This window comes from Psittacula echo (genome assembly GCF_963264785.1).
Source record: "Psittacula echo genome assembly, chromosome: 4".
In the NCBI taxonomy this organism is placed as follows: Eukaryota; Metazoa; Chordata; class Aves; order Psittaciformes; family Psittacidae; genus Psittacula; species Psittacula echo.
Genome location: NC_137738.1, coordinates 33963308 through 33981608, shown reverse-complemented (window position 1 = coordinate 33981608; position 18301 = coordinate 33963308). Strand labels below are relative to the sequence as shown.

The following is an 18301-nucleotide window of genomic DNA, read 5'->3' as shown; positions in this document are numbered from 1 at the left end:
ACCCACTGGAAGCATGGTAGAAAACAGAAAATGTAGAGCTGCTTCAGGGTCTTACCCATTCTGCTTGGTGCAAACATCTCACATCAAACAAAGCAGCAGCTTCTAAAGCCCACTGAAAGGAAAGAAGCTTACCAGTGGGAATGAATGCCCCTCGTGTCTTTTGAAATGAGCCCATGCTCCTGAACATGCAATTATGAACATCCCCCAACAAGCCAGCATTTCTGACAGTGACAGATAGCAGTAATCCCAAAACAAGGAGCAAGGAAGCAGAAAGCTGGAAAAAGCAGCTCCCTTCTTATGCCTCAGTTCAGGAAACATCGCTTCTAATTTGCCTGACATTTCCTGCTCATCACCCAACGTGATGTGACTCATACCACTCCAGATCCAGTCACTGCTTCTTTAGTGACAAAGTGATCTCACTCATAGTTCTCTGATGTAGGTAGCTGAGGCATACAAAAAACAACTACAGAAATAAGAGTTGTTTCTTGGAGTGCTTGGCAGACACTTAGTTACTAGGTCTGTTTGTGGTTCACAGTAACATTGTGAGCCACTGCAGAGCTTTGGAAGGGAAGGTAATAATAGCCTTCAGTGGCTCATTGTAGTTAATAAAATATGTAAAAGGAAGTAACAAACAGCTTTGTGAGCTCATCTCTCTGTGGCATCATACACTCAGATCAGGTAGCATAAGCTTGGTTAACACTATTGCATACCTTGCCAAATCATTGAATCCCTTTGTGTTCCTAACAATAATCCATGTAAGAGCTGATGTTTACCATTTTACAGTTTAAGAAACACAAAGTATTAGAGTGGTTACAAATCACACTGCTGGCTTTGTACTTTGCTTCCAGGTGACCAACAACATCAAGTGTGTACATAAATACCTTGTCATTGTTGCTTCACATGGCTTCCCCATGAACAAATACCGTAGTTGTCTTAGGATTTTAAGTGATCCCAGGGGCGAGGAGATATGGTGTACATCAGTATGTAAGAAAGAAATGTTTGAGACAATCCCACTATTCCCTTGGCGTTGCTACACACTAAAATCTGGAGATGTTTCTGTGTTTAAACTTGGATCTCAGATCCTGGCAGACTACAGAGTGACAGATGAGAGATTAATACCTGTCATGCCAGGAAACAGCTTTAAGATTTCACACCACCATATGTCCTCTACAGAGAATGAGAGAAAGGCTACCAGTACCATTTAAATCACTCAATACTGCTCTGAAAAGGCATCCCTTCAGTTAATACATATTCTAGGACAACAAGTATGATGTACAACTATTCCAACCAACCTACAAGTCAACACCCATTAAAGCAAGTTAAAACATAGTTCTCCCTCGGTAAGTTATGGGTTAAATGTGTCCAATATTACAAAATACTTTCACAATTACAAGTGACATGCTTTGTACATTTACATTTTGCTATACAGTGGACCAAATACAGCACATAAGTGCTTGGAAGTGCTGCCATAATTGGTGCTGCTTTCTCTTGCAGCAAGGGCTGAGTTTGGGTCAGTTATCTCCATACAATAGTTTCACTTAATGAGAAAGACATGACCCAGATTTCAGATGAAATTAGGATGCTGAAAATTTCTCAGGGTTGTTGCCATAGCTACTTGAAACCTCCTGTTAAAAAAAAGATAGTAAGAGAGGGAGCAGGAAGAAGAAAAGGTAGGAAGAGAGCAGTATCATGGTCAGGGCTAGACCATGTGATAGAGAGAGGCAATGATCTTGAAGGAGCAAGACTTCAGTGATAACACACAGAGCAGGTTATCCAGGAAGCCAGTATTTTTGCCTTGTAGTTAGGGTTGATTCTATAGACATTGATTATTTTAAAGTGGTTACCACAGTGACTAAACACAATGCACTGGCAGCTATTATATCAGCTAAAGCAGAAAGGTATCTGGTAGGGAAAAATTTCTCCACAATTCATTTAATAAAGCAATGACCTCATTTTAAAACACTAGAGTGCTTGTTTTTCCACTTTATAAATAGTGAAACTTGCAGCAATCATATCTAATCAGAATAAACATTTTAGCATCTGAATAAGTAAGTTAACAGCAGAAATACTCCAGCTTTATATAAGCACAACTGTAGACATACTACATTAGATAGCATTGTTGCCCAGTTGCAGACGGGATCAAAATACCCAGTGAGATACAGGCTGAAAGACAGCTGGTGACTGTGCTTGTGAGTCTTTCCTGTTACAATTTTATATTGTTGGTAGCCTGTCATTTTAGCTCAGGGAAGGCACTGGAGTAGTTGGGAAAATTGCTCTGTCCTAATCTGAGATTGTATTTTATAAATACTTCTATATCAAAATCTGTCTTGGTCCCAGGGAGCAAAGAACTCTTCCTTTCTTACTGCCTTCTCTCAATCTGTAAGCATATTGAGACTTCTTTTGTCCCCTTCCCCCAGTTCTCTGTATTGGCATCCTTGCCCAGATAGCATTATTGTGCTTTGTAGGGAGAACAAAAGATAACTCACAATGCTATGGAGAACTATGTTTTACTAAGAATGCGTTTTGTCTGAGAACTGTCAGGCTGTATGCGCAGTACTGTGGCTAAGAGTTTTCTGCTGGTTTTAGAGTAGGGAAAGCTCACTTGTTCATACAAGTTATAGAGGCAAAATTGAAAAAAAAAAATTATATATATACACACACCATACATAGCAGCATGGCTTAAATGATTATATAGCATAAGAGTTGTGGGAAATTGAACAAAATTCACTATAGGCAGCTGTTGTTACCCTCTTTAAAGAAGCCTTGTGAGTTATCTCTTCTGACCCCACAATTACAATTATTGCTTTCTCTATTTATTACAGCGCTACCAAACGACCTCCACATTTGACTCAAATCAGCAGGCTTCCACCTCATGGGCACACAGAAACATTTTTGTCACTGTACAACCTGATGGGCTGTGAGACATCCATCCCCAGGGCTGAGTTCTCCATTCCAGGCTAGGCCTTTTTCCCTTCAAGTCCCATGAAGGATGCTTTGCTCCACCCATTCCCTTTTTTTTTGTAGAAGCCTGTATGGATTGCAGGAAGCATCACAGGTTTAAAACCTCAAAGCAAGTTAGAGCCCACTTTCCACCTGCAATTCACTCTTGTACTTACCCAGTATGAAAGAACTTGAGCCTTGTCATGGTGAATGGATAGAAAGATATGGAAGAAAAAAGTAGAAAAAAAATACACAAGAAACTATTGTGCAGGCAACTACCAGGAAAAATGAGGAAATAAACTCTTGTAAACAGTATTCCTTAGGTGGGGAAGTTAAGACAATGAACAGCTAATGAACAGAGATAAGAGCACAGGGGTTAGAGTAGTACATGTATTACAAACTTTACCCAAGAACAGGCCAAACCACATTTCATACCTATGAAGTTTAACACTCCTAGAGGTTTTTTCTCCAGAAATAAAAAAACAAGGTGGCAAGCTAATCAGTTATCCTTATCTGCTTGCATCTCACTTATTTATACACAAGTTAACACTTCTTATATTCCGTGAGATGGGGATGGAAAGAAGATGACTACTTTTTGTCACAAGACAGCAGCATTGAAAAAACAGCTCAATGCACCAACTTTTCTAAAGCAACAAGTAGCAGTCAGTACTAAGTTTTACCTATACAGCACAGCATGCCCTATAAGCCTCATGCATGCCCATTACAAAATTCAGCCACTGTGCAATTTGAATCACAATATCAGTCTACAATTAAAGCAAGTCTTTTAATTGACCATCTTATTTCTAGAAGACAATATGCAATACTTACTCAGCACAATGAGAGCTCTGAATTCAACCTTGACTATCACAGCAGGAATACAGTCAGGTACCCACACCCCCTTTTTCTGAGGGTGGCAGGGAAGTGCTAGGTGTTAAGATCCAGAAGACACTTGCCTAAACATAGTATATACAAAGGATAATAACTTACTTTTCCAGCCATTTTATGGTTAATGCTGTTACAGTAATAATCTGGTACCCCATACTGAAATTTCAGTTCAGGATCTAGTATCACAATATGACAAATAAAGCTTTTCAAAATGTTGAAAGGATTTATTGCCATTTGGAACATGTTTATTGTTCAAAAACACTGAACTGAAATAAAATCCATCACATACATTCTTTGTTATCTATATCTTTACAGCAATGTAATTTTCAGGCAGGTCATGCAGGGAAGCCACTCTCCCAATGACATCAAAAACTACTGAAAGGCACCTTGTGTCTTTCAGATCTTAGACTCCAAACAAGTTTTTGTCTGTGTAAGGATTACGTACATCTAGAATAACTCAAATAGTAGGAAAAAATAAAATCCACTTAGAACTTCTTAAATAACAGTACCAGACCTTGTTGCCTTCATTCATTCAGTGCTATGCTTTTGCTCTTCCAAGTCTTCTTCAAATAATGTGAGACTTAAAAATTGGTATTAAAGAAGTCTCTTTACTGAGACAAGGCATGCAGTAAGGGAAGAAGGATAGCCGGTCACTTCCAGGCTGCCTAACTACACATTTGTTCTTGCAGATTAGCAATCCACTGCTGAAGTTAAAAAAAGAGACAAAATAGGAATGAATGCACCCAAGTTAAATGGCTTGTAAGAATGTTAATACCATGATACCACCTACAGTTACTAAGACGTCATACACCGCTTTTGTAGACTGTTAGATAAAAAAGTTTTTTCAAATATTGCTTGTTATTCCAATGTCTAACTTTTTATTCAAAGGGTAGTTATTAAGGACCTGTAAGGCAGCAAAACTTCAAATGCAATGGCTTACATTGCTGAATATTACTCTCAAAAAGGCAAGATAAAAAAAAAAAAATAGTAGAAGGATTCTTGGGGGGGTCATTAATAATAGGTGTTTGTTTTAACCCCATTGTAATTGTCACAGCAACTGTAGATGGCAAGTCTTCCTTGGTTGTAATTCAGGATAAGCACATTCCATGGCTTACTTCAAGTTGGATATTTAGTTCTTTTTCTCAAACCTGCCAAGAGAAGATAAAGTTTTATAAGAGTGAATATTGAACTAAAATTGCTATAAAGAGTCTGGATTTAAAATAGAACTTTAGGAATGAAAGACATTTGGCCAGTTACTTATGGAAAAGCATGTCCATTTGCAGTTTTGCTCACTTTTTAATTTATAGTTCAGGAGGCTTCATCCTCCCATTACTCCCCATCAATTTCTTGGAGCCAAAGTAAAAAGAGCCAGAATCCTGACTCACGAGCACTGCGTAGGGCAGTGTCTGCACTACCTGCTACACAGTGAGGGTGGGAGACTGCTTGCAGGCTGGTCCCCAGTCACATTCAGTTGTATCTACTCGATATATAGAAGAGTCAGCTTAGAGAGGTTTTCCTTAATTTCTGTTTCAGATATACAACCCCTTCCAATGTTTCCATCTCAAAAATTAGTTACTGAGACAGACACATGCAGACTAATCAACATAATACATGAAACAAACTCCAGAATAGCCAGCAGCTGCATCAGTCCTATCTACATCCATGAATATAAGGGTTTTCAGTCTTTTCTATGTATCCCTCGGAAGTGTCAAAGGAAGTGCAAGGCAACAAGTCATAATTAGCCTACTGACAACAAGCTTGTTAATAGATTTTCAAAAGGTAATGATGTTACACAAGTTCAGAAGCCATGCAAGGGTTTCCACTACAGTTAGAAATCTACTAACAGAGTATTCCAAGAACCATCAGTTTATGACTTCCCTTTTTTGATGTGACTTGCCTGTATTTGATCAGTCGTCCTCCTTGAATAAGTTGTGCAATTTCATTAGTGAAGTGGCATGCAAAAAGAAGCCAGTTCCTTGGCTGCACTTTGTAGGCAAATCTCATGAAAGCCAAGGAGTAAAAACACAGTGCTGCAAAACATGATAGATATCATTAGCAGATTTTTAATGCCTGCATTTTGTTGAGGCATAATTTTCATACTAGTGGAATGTAATGACAGTTACAATGCTTCTCACTTCTTTTAAGTTTCCCAATAGTCCTACAAACATGTCCGCATTAATGACCCAATGAAGGAAAATACACACCAGTACTCATTTTTGCTACACAAGAATATCTACAGGGCTACAGCTTTCCACAAAAGCTCTGTTCCCTCATATGCTTTCCTGTGATACAACTGAGTCTTTAGTTTATTACCTGTTCTGGCTTCAGCTGGGATAGAGTTACCATTCTTCCTAGCGACTGATAGAGTGCTGTGGTTTGGCTTTAGTATGAGAATAATGTTGATTATACACCCATGTTTTAGTTGTTATTAAATAGTACTTTCCTTGATTAAGGACTTCTCAGTCTCTCATGCTCTGCCAGTGAGGAGCAGCACAATAAGCCAGGAGGGAGCAGAAACAGGACAACTGACCCAAACTAGCCAAAGGGGTATTCCATGCCACAGCACATCATGCCCAGTATATAACCTGGGGGGTGGGGTGGGGGGGGAGGTAGGAGATGGCCAGTGGCTGCCAATCACTGCTTGGGAACAGGCTGAGCACTGATCAGTGGGTGGTGAGCAATTGTACCAAATGTGCAATCACTTGTTTCCTGAACTTTACTCCTTTCTCTTTTTCCTATTATTTCTATTATTATGTTTTACTTTTAGTTATTAAACTGTTCTTACCTCAACACACAGGTTTTGCCTTCTTCTGATTCTCCTCCCCATCCCACAGAGTGAGCTGGGGAAAGGGGAGGAGTGAGCAAGCAGCTGTGCTGTACTTAGTTGCCAGCTGGGGTTAACCCACAAGGCTACCTAAACTATCTCAGGAAGAGAAGAGTTAATCCCAATGAGACATGGCCTGTCTTATACAATTATTCTGACAACTTCTAGGACAGAGTATTTTTAAAATACTAATTACTTAGATACAGTTCTTGCTGGGAACATTTTAAAATGGACTTTAAGAGAAGGCAGTTTCTATCCTCAGGAAATCATGAACATTTGAGAAGCATAAAGCTTTATTATCTGCTTTCCAGGAATATAAGAAACAATTTTAATCTACCCTATCATAATTGCATTTAAATACAGGAAATTACAACCAAAGATGTCAGTAGCTTTGCAAAGTTCTGACAGGCTTAAAGAAAAAAAAAAAAAATCGTGAAATTAACTGTCCAAGGAAAACAACCTCTTTTAAAGTACAGAACCTAAAAGATGGGAAAAAAAATTTGTACACGCGCCACCCTACGTATATTTATAAAAATTAAGCGTGTCTCATCTTCACTGAACTGGGTAGCTGCCACCAAAACACTATTTGCAAAACAGTTTCACTATGCCAGAGACTATTCTAAGCAGTCTTCCATCTTGAAGAAGCTGATTAGGACACTGAATTACTGTAAGCAGTAAGCAGAACCTAGTGTAAATTTACATAACCCAAAGCTATTTGCTTGGGAAAAGAAGAATTAATCAGAATTATTAAGTGAGTTAAGGAAGAAAGTAATACAAAAATTAAGCTAATAAATTAAAGCTACCAGATTTATGATACTAGAGAAGAATTTGAATGTAGAGACAGAAATATAGGCAAAAAGCTACACATGGTCCAAAAAATACTGTTCATGCATATAAAAAACATTTCTTACTATTCCATTAAGAATCACAGTAGCCTCTTATAGGTAACTGCTTTGCAAGGAGTTCATCTCCCTTAACTGCTTTTTGCGCTCTGAAGACCAACCATTGCCATTTCTTCACTTTGTCAGTGTTGATATTAAGTCTCACACTAACCACAAAACATCATTGTTCGTCATACAAAGAATAAAGTTAGGTAAAGAGATACATTCTGAACTAGTGTGCATAGTAGTATAAGATACCAAAAGAATTATTCTTTAGGAGCAAGTCTGGTGATCAAAATTGCCAAAACTCAAGACCCGCATCCCTCTCCCTCCCAAATTACTGGAAAGCTCTCTGAAAAATAAAATAAAAAAAAACAAAACAAAAACCCCACAACTCTGCAACTTTCCAGTGACACAGTTTTCAAGTGGCCTCTGAAGTCATATAACAAGATACTTGATATCTATATCTGCTTTAATCACAAGTCTGCAGGCAACTAGTAATGCACCACTTGACAAATTATTAGTTGCCTGAAAGAAACTTGAAAGGAAAATCTGTGTGCTGTAGTCTGTTTACTAACAGTTTATCTTAGGTCTTACCAAATGTCATTCGGCCACTAACAATTTCTGGCGATTTCTTCATATCATTAAAAGCAGCAATAGGAAGTCCCCAGTTGGCAACTGGCCCCCAAAAGTGCTGCAAAGACAGAAAATGAAAATAAAGTTACACAGAAACACAGACCTCCTATGGTATTCTTGTAGCTCTCCTTAGCCACACAAAGCTTCAGAGGACAGGGTTAAAGGTAAAATTCCATGTAAAGATAGGGACTACTTTTGATGTAAAGGAGAAAAACTAAACCCTTCTTTCAGCAGGATCTAGCCTTCAGGGTGGAAGAACAGGAAGCCACTCTGAATCTTCTTGCAGACTGGAGAGGAACTACTGAAAGGCCACTGAAATGCAGTTTTGTGTAATTATACCTCAGCCATCACTGAGCAGTCTGATCAGTATAATCATAAAATAATCTCAGATTTACAGCTCACTTCTACACAGAGAATTAGCATTCATCTCTGTCAAATAAGGCTCCTCAAAAATGTAATGAAAACACAAGGACTTGCTGAAGTGAAGAACTGGAACTGTTTTCATGTTATGCCTAGGATGAAGAAATGCTCAGCAAGCATCTTCTTCCAAGTGCTTATAACACCTCCTGAAAGAGCAGGGCCATGCAACCAAACCAAGCTGTTACCTAAAACTTCATCTGCAATTTCCAAAACAACCTGATGGCTACCTAAAGCTCAGTGATTAGACAGATCTAAGATTAGAGCAGTTAGCTACAGGTACATACACAGAAAAACAGAGACAAGAAGCAGAAAGAATCAATTCAGAAAAACTGATGAGAGCTCAATTTGATGGGTATTGTCTGAAAGACTGAGAAAAATAGTCTCCTAAGTCAAATATCCCCTATTGCTACAAGTTAACAAGCCTTCAGTAGAATTCTTTCCACAGAAGATGCATGCAGTACTTGCATCAGCTTCTCCTAACGAGAAACTATGGATGCACAAAAGTAACTTGGCCAGATACGGCAAAAGAGAAGCACCTTGCCAAGAAAAAGCTCTGTAGATTCCAACTTTATCTCTTCTTTTGATACTTCCTCTAAAATGCAACAGTTTTGAATTGTCAGGCAATATTTAAGTTTCTTGCAATTTTAATTCAAAATACTCTAGCCAGTCTGGATACTAGCTTGTCAACACTACAGCAGTATTAAAAGCCACGCTTGCTTCCTGCAGATTTGGGTTGCGATACAAGAAACTGAACAAAAAAAAAAAAAAAAAAAAAAGCCACATGGAAAAAGTGAGCTAAGTGGTACACACCATTTTGATAGTTTAACATGAGTGCAATATGCAAAACAATGTCGTATTTCTGCAAGTGTCTACAGAACTGACATTGGTCCAGACCTAGGCTTATAATAAGAGTATTTCAAAAGATGCAATAAATGCATTTGTTTACTATATTCCTACTGATAGGAAAATTGACATCTAATTGTTAAAGCCTCTCAAGTACAGGAGAGGTACCATGGCATAACTGAGAAGTTGCATGGCTACATGGCATTTAGACTGTACAGCTATAGTTAAATAGTGTAAAAAAAAAAAACAACAACATAACACCACTTACACACAAGGTGTTGCAACAGGAACATTCATAGAAAAGAGTCATGAGCACACAACATACAGTTTAAGTAAGTTTAGAGGCTTTAATGTAGTTATTTAAATAAAGTACAGTAAGAGAACCAGAAACAAACATCTAGTAATAATCATAATTATTTATACAGTAAGACAGCAAGACAACTTGTGTAAGCAGACTGCAAACCAGAACTGGTAAGGCAGTACATGTACTTGGTGAGGGTTTTAGTCATTCCAGGAATCTTGTTTAAAGAACTGTAGTTTCAGAAGAGTAAGTCATTACAGCTCTAAGCTTGATTTTTTGAATCTATAAAACAGATCTGGAAGTCCTAGTGATGACTTCTTCTTACTTAATTCAACTGCCATTAGAACATAGACAAACAACACATCATAGACTATGGATCACTTCAGGCTCAGGCTGCACAAGCTGAAGGATCATCAGTTCACATCCCAGCAGCAACTTCACTCTGCTGACCAGGGAGGTAGATTTAGAACCTGCTCACTTGAGATGGTTATCCAGTTTTAAGTGCCTCCAGGCAGCCAGCCTTTGAAGTTTCCACACACAAGAATTAAACTACACCTATACAGTTTGCCTTTGGTCTACATAGAAAAGCAAGTCTTCCATAACATTATGATTCACAGTACAATAGACACAAAAAAACCACTCCCAGTTTCAGAGGCAAACTAAAAGGCTGAAGAAGAGTCTGCAGTGAGAGTTATTATGTCAGGCAATAAATGGTAACATAAAGCTGGTTAAAAAATAAACCAGGTAGTTTGGTTATGAACCAGTATTGTCGCTATGCAGAAGAGTGGCTATAGCTTGACCTATCTCTGTAGCAAAGGGTACGGAAAAAATGAAGCCGCTTTACTTTTGTAGTGATTGCTTTAGGAGACATTGTGAAGGAGCTAATGTTTGGTCACCTTAACTCCAGACTTGCAAATAACTCTTACTAGTGCATCACTCCTGGAAGTCTGCAGTATGCTTTCAGATGGAGGCAAGCTCATAACAGTGCTGAGGCAAAAAGGCTGCAAGTTACTGAAGTCATATGTGAAACCAGAAGCCCCCTCCCTTTTCTTACCGTACTGTTGAAGTGGGCAATCATTTTCCATTCAAAAAGAACATGGAAGAAAGAAGAAAAAAGTGTTAGTTTCTTTCATAATCAGCATAATGAGAAGTGCATTTTCGGTTTGTGCCAGGTAGGAGTCAGAAAACTATCATGGCATTGACTTTGATTAACGTAGCAGTATTAAAAATTCCATTTCTCTCAAGAGCTGTCTTTGTGACAACTGTTTGCTGCCTAGTATCTTTTTCATAGCAAGATAAAATTCCATTATAGTCTGTGGAAGACATTTATCCCCTATAGTCTTCAAAGCATCTGAGATGCTACCCCAACTAGTTTAAAAGGACAAACATTTTTGACACAACAAGGTTTGTCATGACAAAACTAAACAGCTACAGTTCCTCTGTGGGAGCTTTGATGAACTTGGAATTCTTGGTACATCTTTTGTACTACATAAGTAGGTCAAACCAAATATTGCCAAAGATCTTCCTGTTGCTAAGCTTAGTCCAACCATGGCTGTACCAGACATAAGCTATATTTTCAGTGATGTAATATACATATTTTCAGTGATCTAACATGCAATTACACTCCAGTCATGTATGGGGTTCATTTAATTGATCATCTAGGTACGAATTTATGTAATAACTTAATGATCTATGCATGGAAGCTAGACTACAGCATATGTTTAAGATTGCTTGCTACTCTTTTTAAAATGTTTCAGAATTTTTAAGCATCCTTTTTCCAAAGATACTGATAGGGCTCCATTTAAATCATGACTTACAAGAAACCAGCTACTAATAGAAAGCCTACTGCTGCAGAACACTTAAGTCACCTCCCTCACACTGATTTCCATATTCTTAGAGCACTGTTATACAAATAGCTGTGGCAAGGGAACAGTCAGTTCTAAGGCAATCACACCATAACCAATAGCAAGGACACTGCAACAAGTGCACTCGTTTATTCCTGACTCCATTTCAAATTAGCAGTTATGAAGAACTACATTCAATCCCTTGACAAAGGGACCACTTCATACTAACATTTCCAGAACTGTGGGAAGAGTTGTTGAATTTACCCATCCAGTTTCTGTGTGTTTGATTTCTGTATAAGTGCCTGGACATCACAAGAGGAACTGACAGCTGATCAATACCTTACATTTCTACTACAATTCATTTCAAAATGGCTATATTGGGAAAGATTTATTTTTCAAAAAATTTCATGTACGTATTTTCTTCATATTGGCAGTGAGGATATTAATAGGCCAGAGGCCATCCTGCAAATACACATGAAGTGTCACCACTGTTCCTCCACACTGCCATCCCCTAAGAGGTGATGGTATTACCCTTCTGCAAAAGATTGTTCAGTTCTTGGAGCATACAAGACTGAGACAGCAGGCACAGTGTCCTTCAGTTTCTAGCACAGACCAGTAGAGGAAGTAGAGGACTTTTTTCTTTTTTTTTTTTAAATGTCCTTGTGTTTAAATATTTACTAATGAAAACAGAAGATCATTTAATTCTGTTTATATTACTTATGCTAACTCTCCTAAAGTTCATTTAAATTAAAAGAAAGGTCCTAGACAGCTTATGTTAACGTAAGTGCTCACACTTTACAAGGAATGAACTATTTCAAAGCCACCTAAATTAACAATGACTAAATTTGCATTATTGCTGAGTCATCAGGAAGAGATATTCAGAAGTGTCTCAGAAGACCAAAGTCTCCATGCTTATTTTTCTATTACCAGAAGATTTTGGGACTCCTTGGTATTTCCTATGCAACTAAAGTACTTTAGATTTCTACCACAAGACAACGCCAGAACTTGTCTAGAGTCGTGTATATAGATCTTCTCTTTCAAAAAAAGGCAAAGCTGCTTTACTGGATGTTTTTCAGAAGCTACTGGTTTAAATCATTAGAAGAGAAAGTAAGAGGATTCAGTTGCCTACTATTAATGGCTTAGATAATATAACTTAAGTGACAACTGACATTTTTAGGATCTATAGAAAAAAACCCATGTAACTTCAAGATCATAATATATAGAGCTACCAAACTTTCATAGGCTAATCAGCTAGTTTTAAGTTAACATTACTGCTGCGTTTTACAAGAACCAGAAGTCTACCTACAGCTAAAATTCTAACTAAGCTGACTTTAAAGCCTTAAGACAACAGTTAGAGCAAATGTGTATTTACATGATTTACAGTCATTCAGATCCCTATTAATCACCACTTAAGAGAAGCCAGATGTGAAATTGGCAGAACAATTAATTATTAATGACAGTTTTAAAAGCAATTTATCTTGCTTCTTTGTGCAAGCTCCAAGAGCTAACCTGATGTAATGCAATTCTAGTGCCAGATATATCCACCTGAGAAAAGCAGCATGCATTCATTATGCTTGCTTTCATGTTTTCAAGTTATAAAGCTGAAACTTAAGCTACTTATTTCAATAGAGGTCTGCAAGTTTCGATTGCCCTAAACCATAATAATGGAACATGCAATTCCACCTCTTTGTGGAACTTCAGTTATTCTATTTGGGGTCAAGGATTTTACAGTTAAATACTGGTATCACAAGCAATCTTTCAGTTCATCATTTCCCACAAAAAACTTTCACATTTATAAACCCTTGCTTCACTGCAGTCATTAAATGCTGATTTTCAGAGCAGATACCATAGTCTTAGAACTTTGAGGAAAAACTCTTACTCAATGAGCACAGCAAGACTATAATTTTCTTCAGGATAATCCTGTAGTCTGGGGAAGCAAGAGCCTTCAGGAAGGAATGTAAAGAGATAATAGCTCAAAGTACATATGCTCCATTCCTTCTATATAGAACACAGACTACGGTCTTTTATTTACATGTTATCCAAATTTTAAACTCAACATAAAGGCAACAACTTAAACAAGTAAGCAAGAAACAATGCTAAAAGGCCATACCACACAGAGCCACTGACTTTAGCCCTTCATGACACTCAGTAACAGAAGTACAAATTAAATAGGTATCTTTGTACGCAACACCAGAATCCCATAGAGTTATCCTTTTTCGCAATACAGTCTTGTTTTAATAGCTTATTTAAAGACTAGAACTAGGATGAAATACCCTGAAAAGGTTTATTTTGGATACCTTTTCAGTCTTTATTAAGAAGATACATACTTCCAGCAAGTAACTGTGGTGGTGTTCGGAAGCTGCCATTATCTTCTCTGGATTTTTGTTTGTTTTCTTAAGTATGAAGCATACTGCTGTTTTGCCAGCCATTTACCTATTCTGCTTGAATTCTATTCAGTGAACTAAATGTTAACATCAAAGCACACCTATCAAGTTTACATAATATCATGAAGACTTTCAGAAGGAATCCACACAGAAGCCTGCTTTAACCTTCCTTTGTTTTGCTTCAGGGATGTTCTCTTCCTCCTCATAACTCTGTTTCTACGGAACTTGATTTTGCAAGTGCCAAACAAACCCTTTTGCTCCCTGAGCTTTTATATTATAATCCCTCTTCCATGCAGGCTTACACCATCTGTTACTTTCACCAAGACTGTTTCTCAGATAAAGAGATGTCCGCCTACATACTTGCTCAATATCAAACATAATTGCAATACATGTCAGTAGAACAGCAAGCAACACCTATACTGAAAGGTTGCTCAATCACCTGTATTAGAAGGGCCCATTTTTATTTATTTTCTTTGTCAAGCTGCTTGTCAGCCAAAGAAACTTCAGCCTGCCTATTCGAGACCACCCCATATAGCATTTCCACCAGATTTAAGCAAATACGCTGCAATTGCATCTTTAGGACATTCCTGTGATTTCACTTCATGATGCCATTCCTCTCACCAGAGCACACAAGCTGAAGCTTAACAAAAAAGTATTGAGCTGTTTGAGGTGACTGAAGCCACATTCCCATGAAATCGGGGCTTTAACAAGCCTCTGGAAAACGTACATATTTACACATACTCAGACACTTAAATAAGTGGTCTTAGAACCGCATCTGTTAAACTCGCTTCTGCACACAGCAACAGCAAAGCTCTTTCTGCTCTGATTGCAGGCAGTGGTCCGAGGGCCCGTGTCCCCTGCTCCTGCTGCCACCTGCCCCGGAGCCAGAACAACGCTCCGGGCTGGTCCCACAGCCGGCAGAGGAAAGGTCACACTGAAGTGCAGCTGCCGCAGCAGTTTCAAACCGTGCCGCGTCGCTTCAAGGTCAAGCCCGGTTTCTCCGCGGTGGGTCGGGCGGTTTACAACCCCGACAGCCTCCGCAAGCCACGGGGTGCCTCGCTGCCACCCCCGCCACCCACATCAAGCACCTCCAGGCCGGCTTCGCCCTCCCTCGCTTCCTCCTGGCCCCGCGCAACCATCGGCGAGGTCGAGCCTGGTAGAGGTCAAGCGACACCGCCCGGCCGCAACCACCACCTCGGGTGCCCCGAGACAACGGGGGACAACGGGTGGAAGAGTTTGGGGAAGAGACGCCGGTAGCCACTGCCCGCCCGGGAAAAGCGGGGGTGAGGCCACCCGAGGCAGAAGAGGGCGCGACAGCTGGCAAGGACCCTCGCGCCGCGCTCACCTCATGAGGTAGTCCCTGAACTCCTTGCTGCGCAGATAGTCCACGGCCTTGCGGCCCAGCGCCCCCGCCATGGCGACCCTCAGCGGCAGCTAGCACCCAGCCCGCGCGCCTCCCTCGCTGCCACGACCGATACCGGTGACAATTCCCTCACCCCGCCGACCCGGCGCCCGCTTTACGGCAGCACCCGCGCCACCGCCCCCTCCGTCACCACGGCGCTAACGGCACCTATTGGCCGCGACGGCCCCACCTCCCTCCTCCCGTCCTCCGAAACAGGGAAGGTGGCCGTGGGGAGGGGGAGAGGCCGTAAAGCAACGCGGCGGGAGGAGGGGGAGAAATTGTCGCAAAGCGCGAAGACGAGGGGCGCCGGCGGTTGAACTGCCGGCATTCCTCTGCAGCCCGTAGGGCAGAGCCGCGCGACGGCTTTCCAAGTTCCTATTGGCTGCACTGAGGCAGCTGGTGGCTTCCCATTGGCTGCTGAGGGGGGGCATCCCGCCCCCCAGCAGTGTCTTGTTCCACCCCTGTCAGTGTCAGGCGTGTTGCTGCTATAGGGCGGGCGGTGGTGGGGTGGCAGTGGTGTGAGAGGGGTGTTTGGGTGTGGGGGTGTCAAGAGGGCCTGTGGTTGTTTCAGTGATTTTCTTTTCATTATTTAAGATAATCCTGTGTTGTTGTTTTGTTGTTGTTTTTTTTTTTCTTAAGAGTCCAGTTTATGGACTTGGAATGTTTGGAGCTGGGAATACTGGATTATGACAGAGCAGTGCAACAGTTCAGCCTTTACCTCTGGACCTGAAATGGTTTAAGATCCTGCCTCTCACCAGCACTTTCTATTTCATACCTGTGCAGAGGTTACTTGTTTAGAAGGGGAGATAAACTCTAACCCTGCTAATGCTGTCTCCATAAAATTTGGGCCATGTAAACAAACACCTGTGTGTGAATTACATCTTTTATCTTTGCTCATTGCACTACAGATAGTGAAAATGGATGTTTACCTCTGCTTTCCCAAGACTTGCAGTTTTTACAGTCTAGAACTCGGCTGAAAGTGCAGCCTGGGGCATGCCCATGTTCTGCAAGAAGTCCTGGAGGCCACGCATGGTTGCTTGTTTCCTTCTGCTTCCCTCCTCTTCCCTGCAGGATCTCTGGGAGAGCGGGAAAAGAAAAAAGAAAATGAAAAGAAAAAAATAAGTAGGAGCTCTGCATCCTTCTCCCCCTGATTGCTTCCTTGGAGAGCAGTAGGTGTGAGGAAAAGCACTGTGTATCCTCTCTATATTCTAGCATATGATACGACACTCCACCACCACCACCCCTGGCTTTGCTGTGTGTGGGAGAGTTTTAACCGCTTTGGTTGTGAAAAGCAGTTCCCCTGCATTATGAAAAGCAAAACTGTAGCCTGCCATATTTCTGTGGACTACTTAGACTCCTCATTTGAAAGCAGCAATGTGAATCTGTACAGGGTCTCAAAGAATCATTTACTTGATTTGATTTTACTTGTCCTGGCAGAAGAGAGGTCTATGGAAATCAGTTCTGTGTGTTTGAACAAAAATCTCATGTAGTGGGAGTCTACATATCCTATATGGCCAGGCTCAGTCATTGATATTATAGCTACAGTTTTACCTAAAAATGAAATTCATTTGACTAAAAATTCATTAATTTTTTCTTAACTCTCTGTATGGAAAACACCCAATACCTGTCTGCATTGGAATGTGGTGGTGTTTAGTCTTTCTTCCTGGAGTAAACAAGTTCTTTCAGCCTTTTCTCTTAGGCTGTGCCTTTTAAGTCTTTTAACCTTTTGCTTACTCTGGTTTTGTTTACACCTTTCTTGAGGCATAGCCTGAACAAGGGTCATCATGTCCCAGTCAAAGCCTTACCAGCAGCACACTGGTAATACCCTTCCCTAACTCTGGGAGAATCTCACTTTGTTTTTGAAGTAGTTAATGGAAAAATCATTAACTAGAAATGTGCCCAGGAGAAACCAGTCCCACATGACAGGCTTTACCAGTTACACAACAGAAGCAGCTGGGAAGGATTTGAAGTTTGCATTTGCTGCAGTTCTGTGTATATATATAGTGGTTTCATTTGCATACTATTTTTTTAGGCTTCTTCAAAGGATGTCAAAAGCTATAAAAAAACCTCACCTTAATTTATCATATTCACAGCTTCCCTTTTTCCCCCTGGCCTGTTCAATAGAGAAATTAGATTGGATTTGACATGAGTCGCTCTTGACAAGTCCATGCTAGGCATACTTTTACACATGTTGTTCCCTAGGTGAACATTAACTGATTCTTTAATTATTCTAGCTTTTTTTTTTTTTTTTTTTTTTTTTTTTTTATATCAGAGCTAGTCCATTTGACTTACAACTTGCTGAGGTTGTTGGTAACCCCTTCTTTTCAGACACATGCTTTTATCTAGTGCTGGATTGCCATATATCTCCATGGGGAGGATAGTCACTGATTATCTCAAATTGCCTCTGCTAGGGCCTGGTAGACTTCAGAGCAAGTTTCATTGGGCCTGACACCTCTTTTTTTTCTAAAATATATTTCACCTGTTCTTTTCCTGGTCTGAACTATGGTTCTATACATTTTTCACACTAAATTTAGACCTATTTTGAATTGTTATTACCATACTCTTGCCTTTACTTGTTATGGGCTGTTGCTGCGTTATTTAATGACTGCCATTTCCTTTGACTTATTTTAATTTCTAATTCTTCTATCAAACTTGTTTGATTGTCTTTTATATGCCATGATAGTTGAAACTGATCTCACGCCTTAACATTTCTGATTCTGCTATCTTCAGGCTGACACCATTTCTTTCTTTTCATCTATTCATATATCCTTTTGTCTGTATTCCCTTTTGAGTTTTAGGTCATTACGTACTTGTGAATAAGCCAAGCCACATATGTCTGAGGATGGCTCCTATGTTTCTTCTAATCAGAAAAGGTAATTGTAGCTGGTTTGGTTTTCAAAAGGACAGATCCCCTGCAATCTTTTATTCCTTAGATTATTTC

General features: G+C 39.9%; 1 protein-coding gene across 2 annotated transcripts; it reads right to left on the bottom strand.

Annotated features, from left to right (window-relative positions):
• Positions 1 to 2116: 2116 nt before the first annotated feature.
• On the bottom strand, positions 2117 to 16542 carry MPC1 (mitochondrial pyruvate carrier 1). 2 transcript variants are annotated; one of them, XM_080614814.1, is made up of 6 exons: positions 15304 to 16542; positions 10785 to 10788; positions 8128 to 8224; positions 5723 to 5855; positions 3769 to 4973; positions 2117 to 3137 (listed from the first exon to the last, which is right to left on the bottom strand). In XM_080614814.1, the coding sequence occupies exons 1-5, from the start codon at positions 15372 to 15374 to the stop codon at positions 4955 to 4957; spliced, it is 324 nt and encodes a 107-aa protein (XP_080470940.1). In that variant the 5' UTR covers positions 15375 to 16542; the 3' UTR covers positions 2117 to 3137; positions 3769 to 4954. The 2 variants fall into 2 exon arrangements, with proteins under 2 accessions (XP_080470940.1, XP_080470939.1); XM_080614813.1 differs by lacking the exon at positions 10785 to 10788 and having other exon boundaries at positions 15304 to 15426.
• Between the last annotated feature and the right edge of the window lie 1759 nt (positions 16543 to 18301).

What these genes read in the sequence shown, in the direction of transcription:
- MPC1 (XM_080614814.1), bottom strand. Translation starts at nt 15,374, where the DNA reads ATGGCGGGGGCGCTGGGCCGCAAGGCCGTGGACTATCTGCGCAGCAAG. An exon ending in TAGTGGCCGAATGACATTTG is followed by an intron (nt 5,856 to 8,127) that starts GTAAGACCTAAG and finishes CATGTTTTGCAG; the next exon opens with CACTGTGTTTTTACTCCTTG.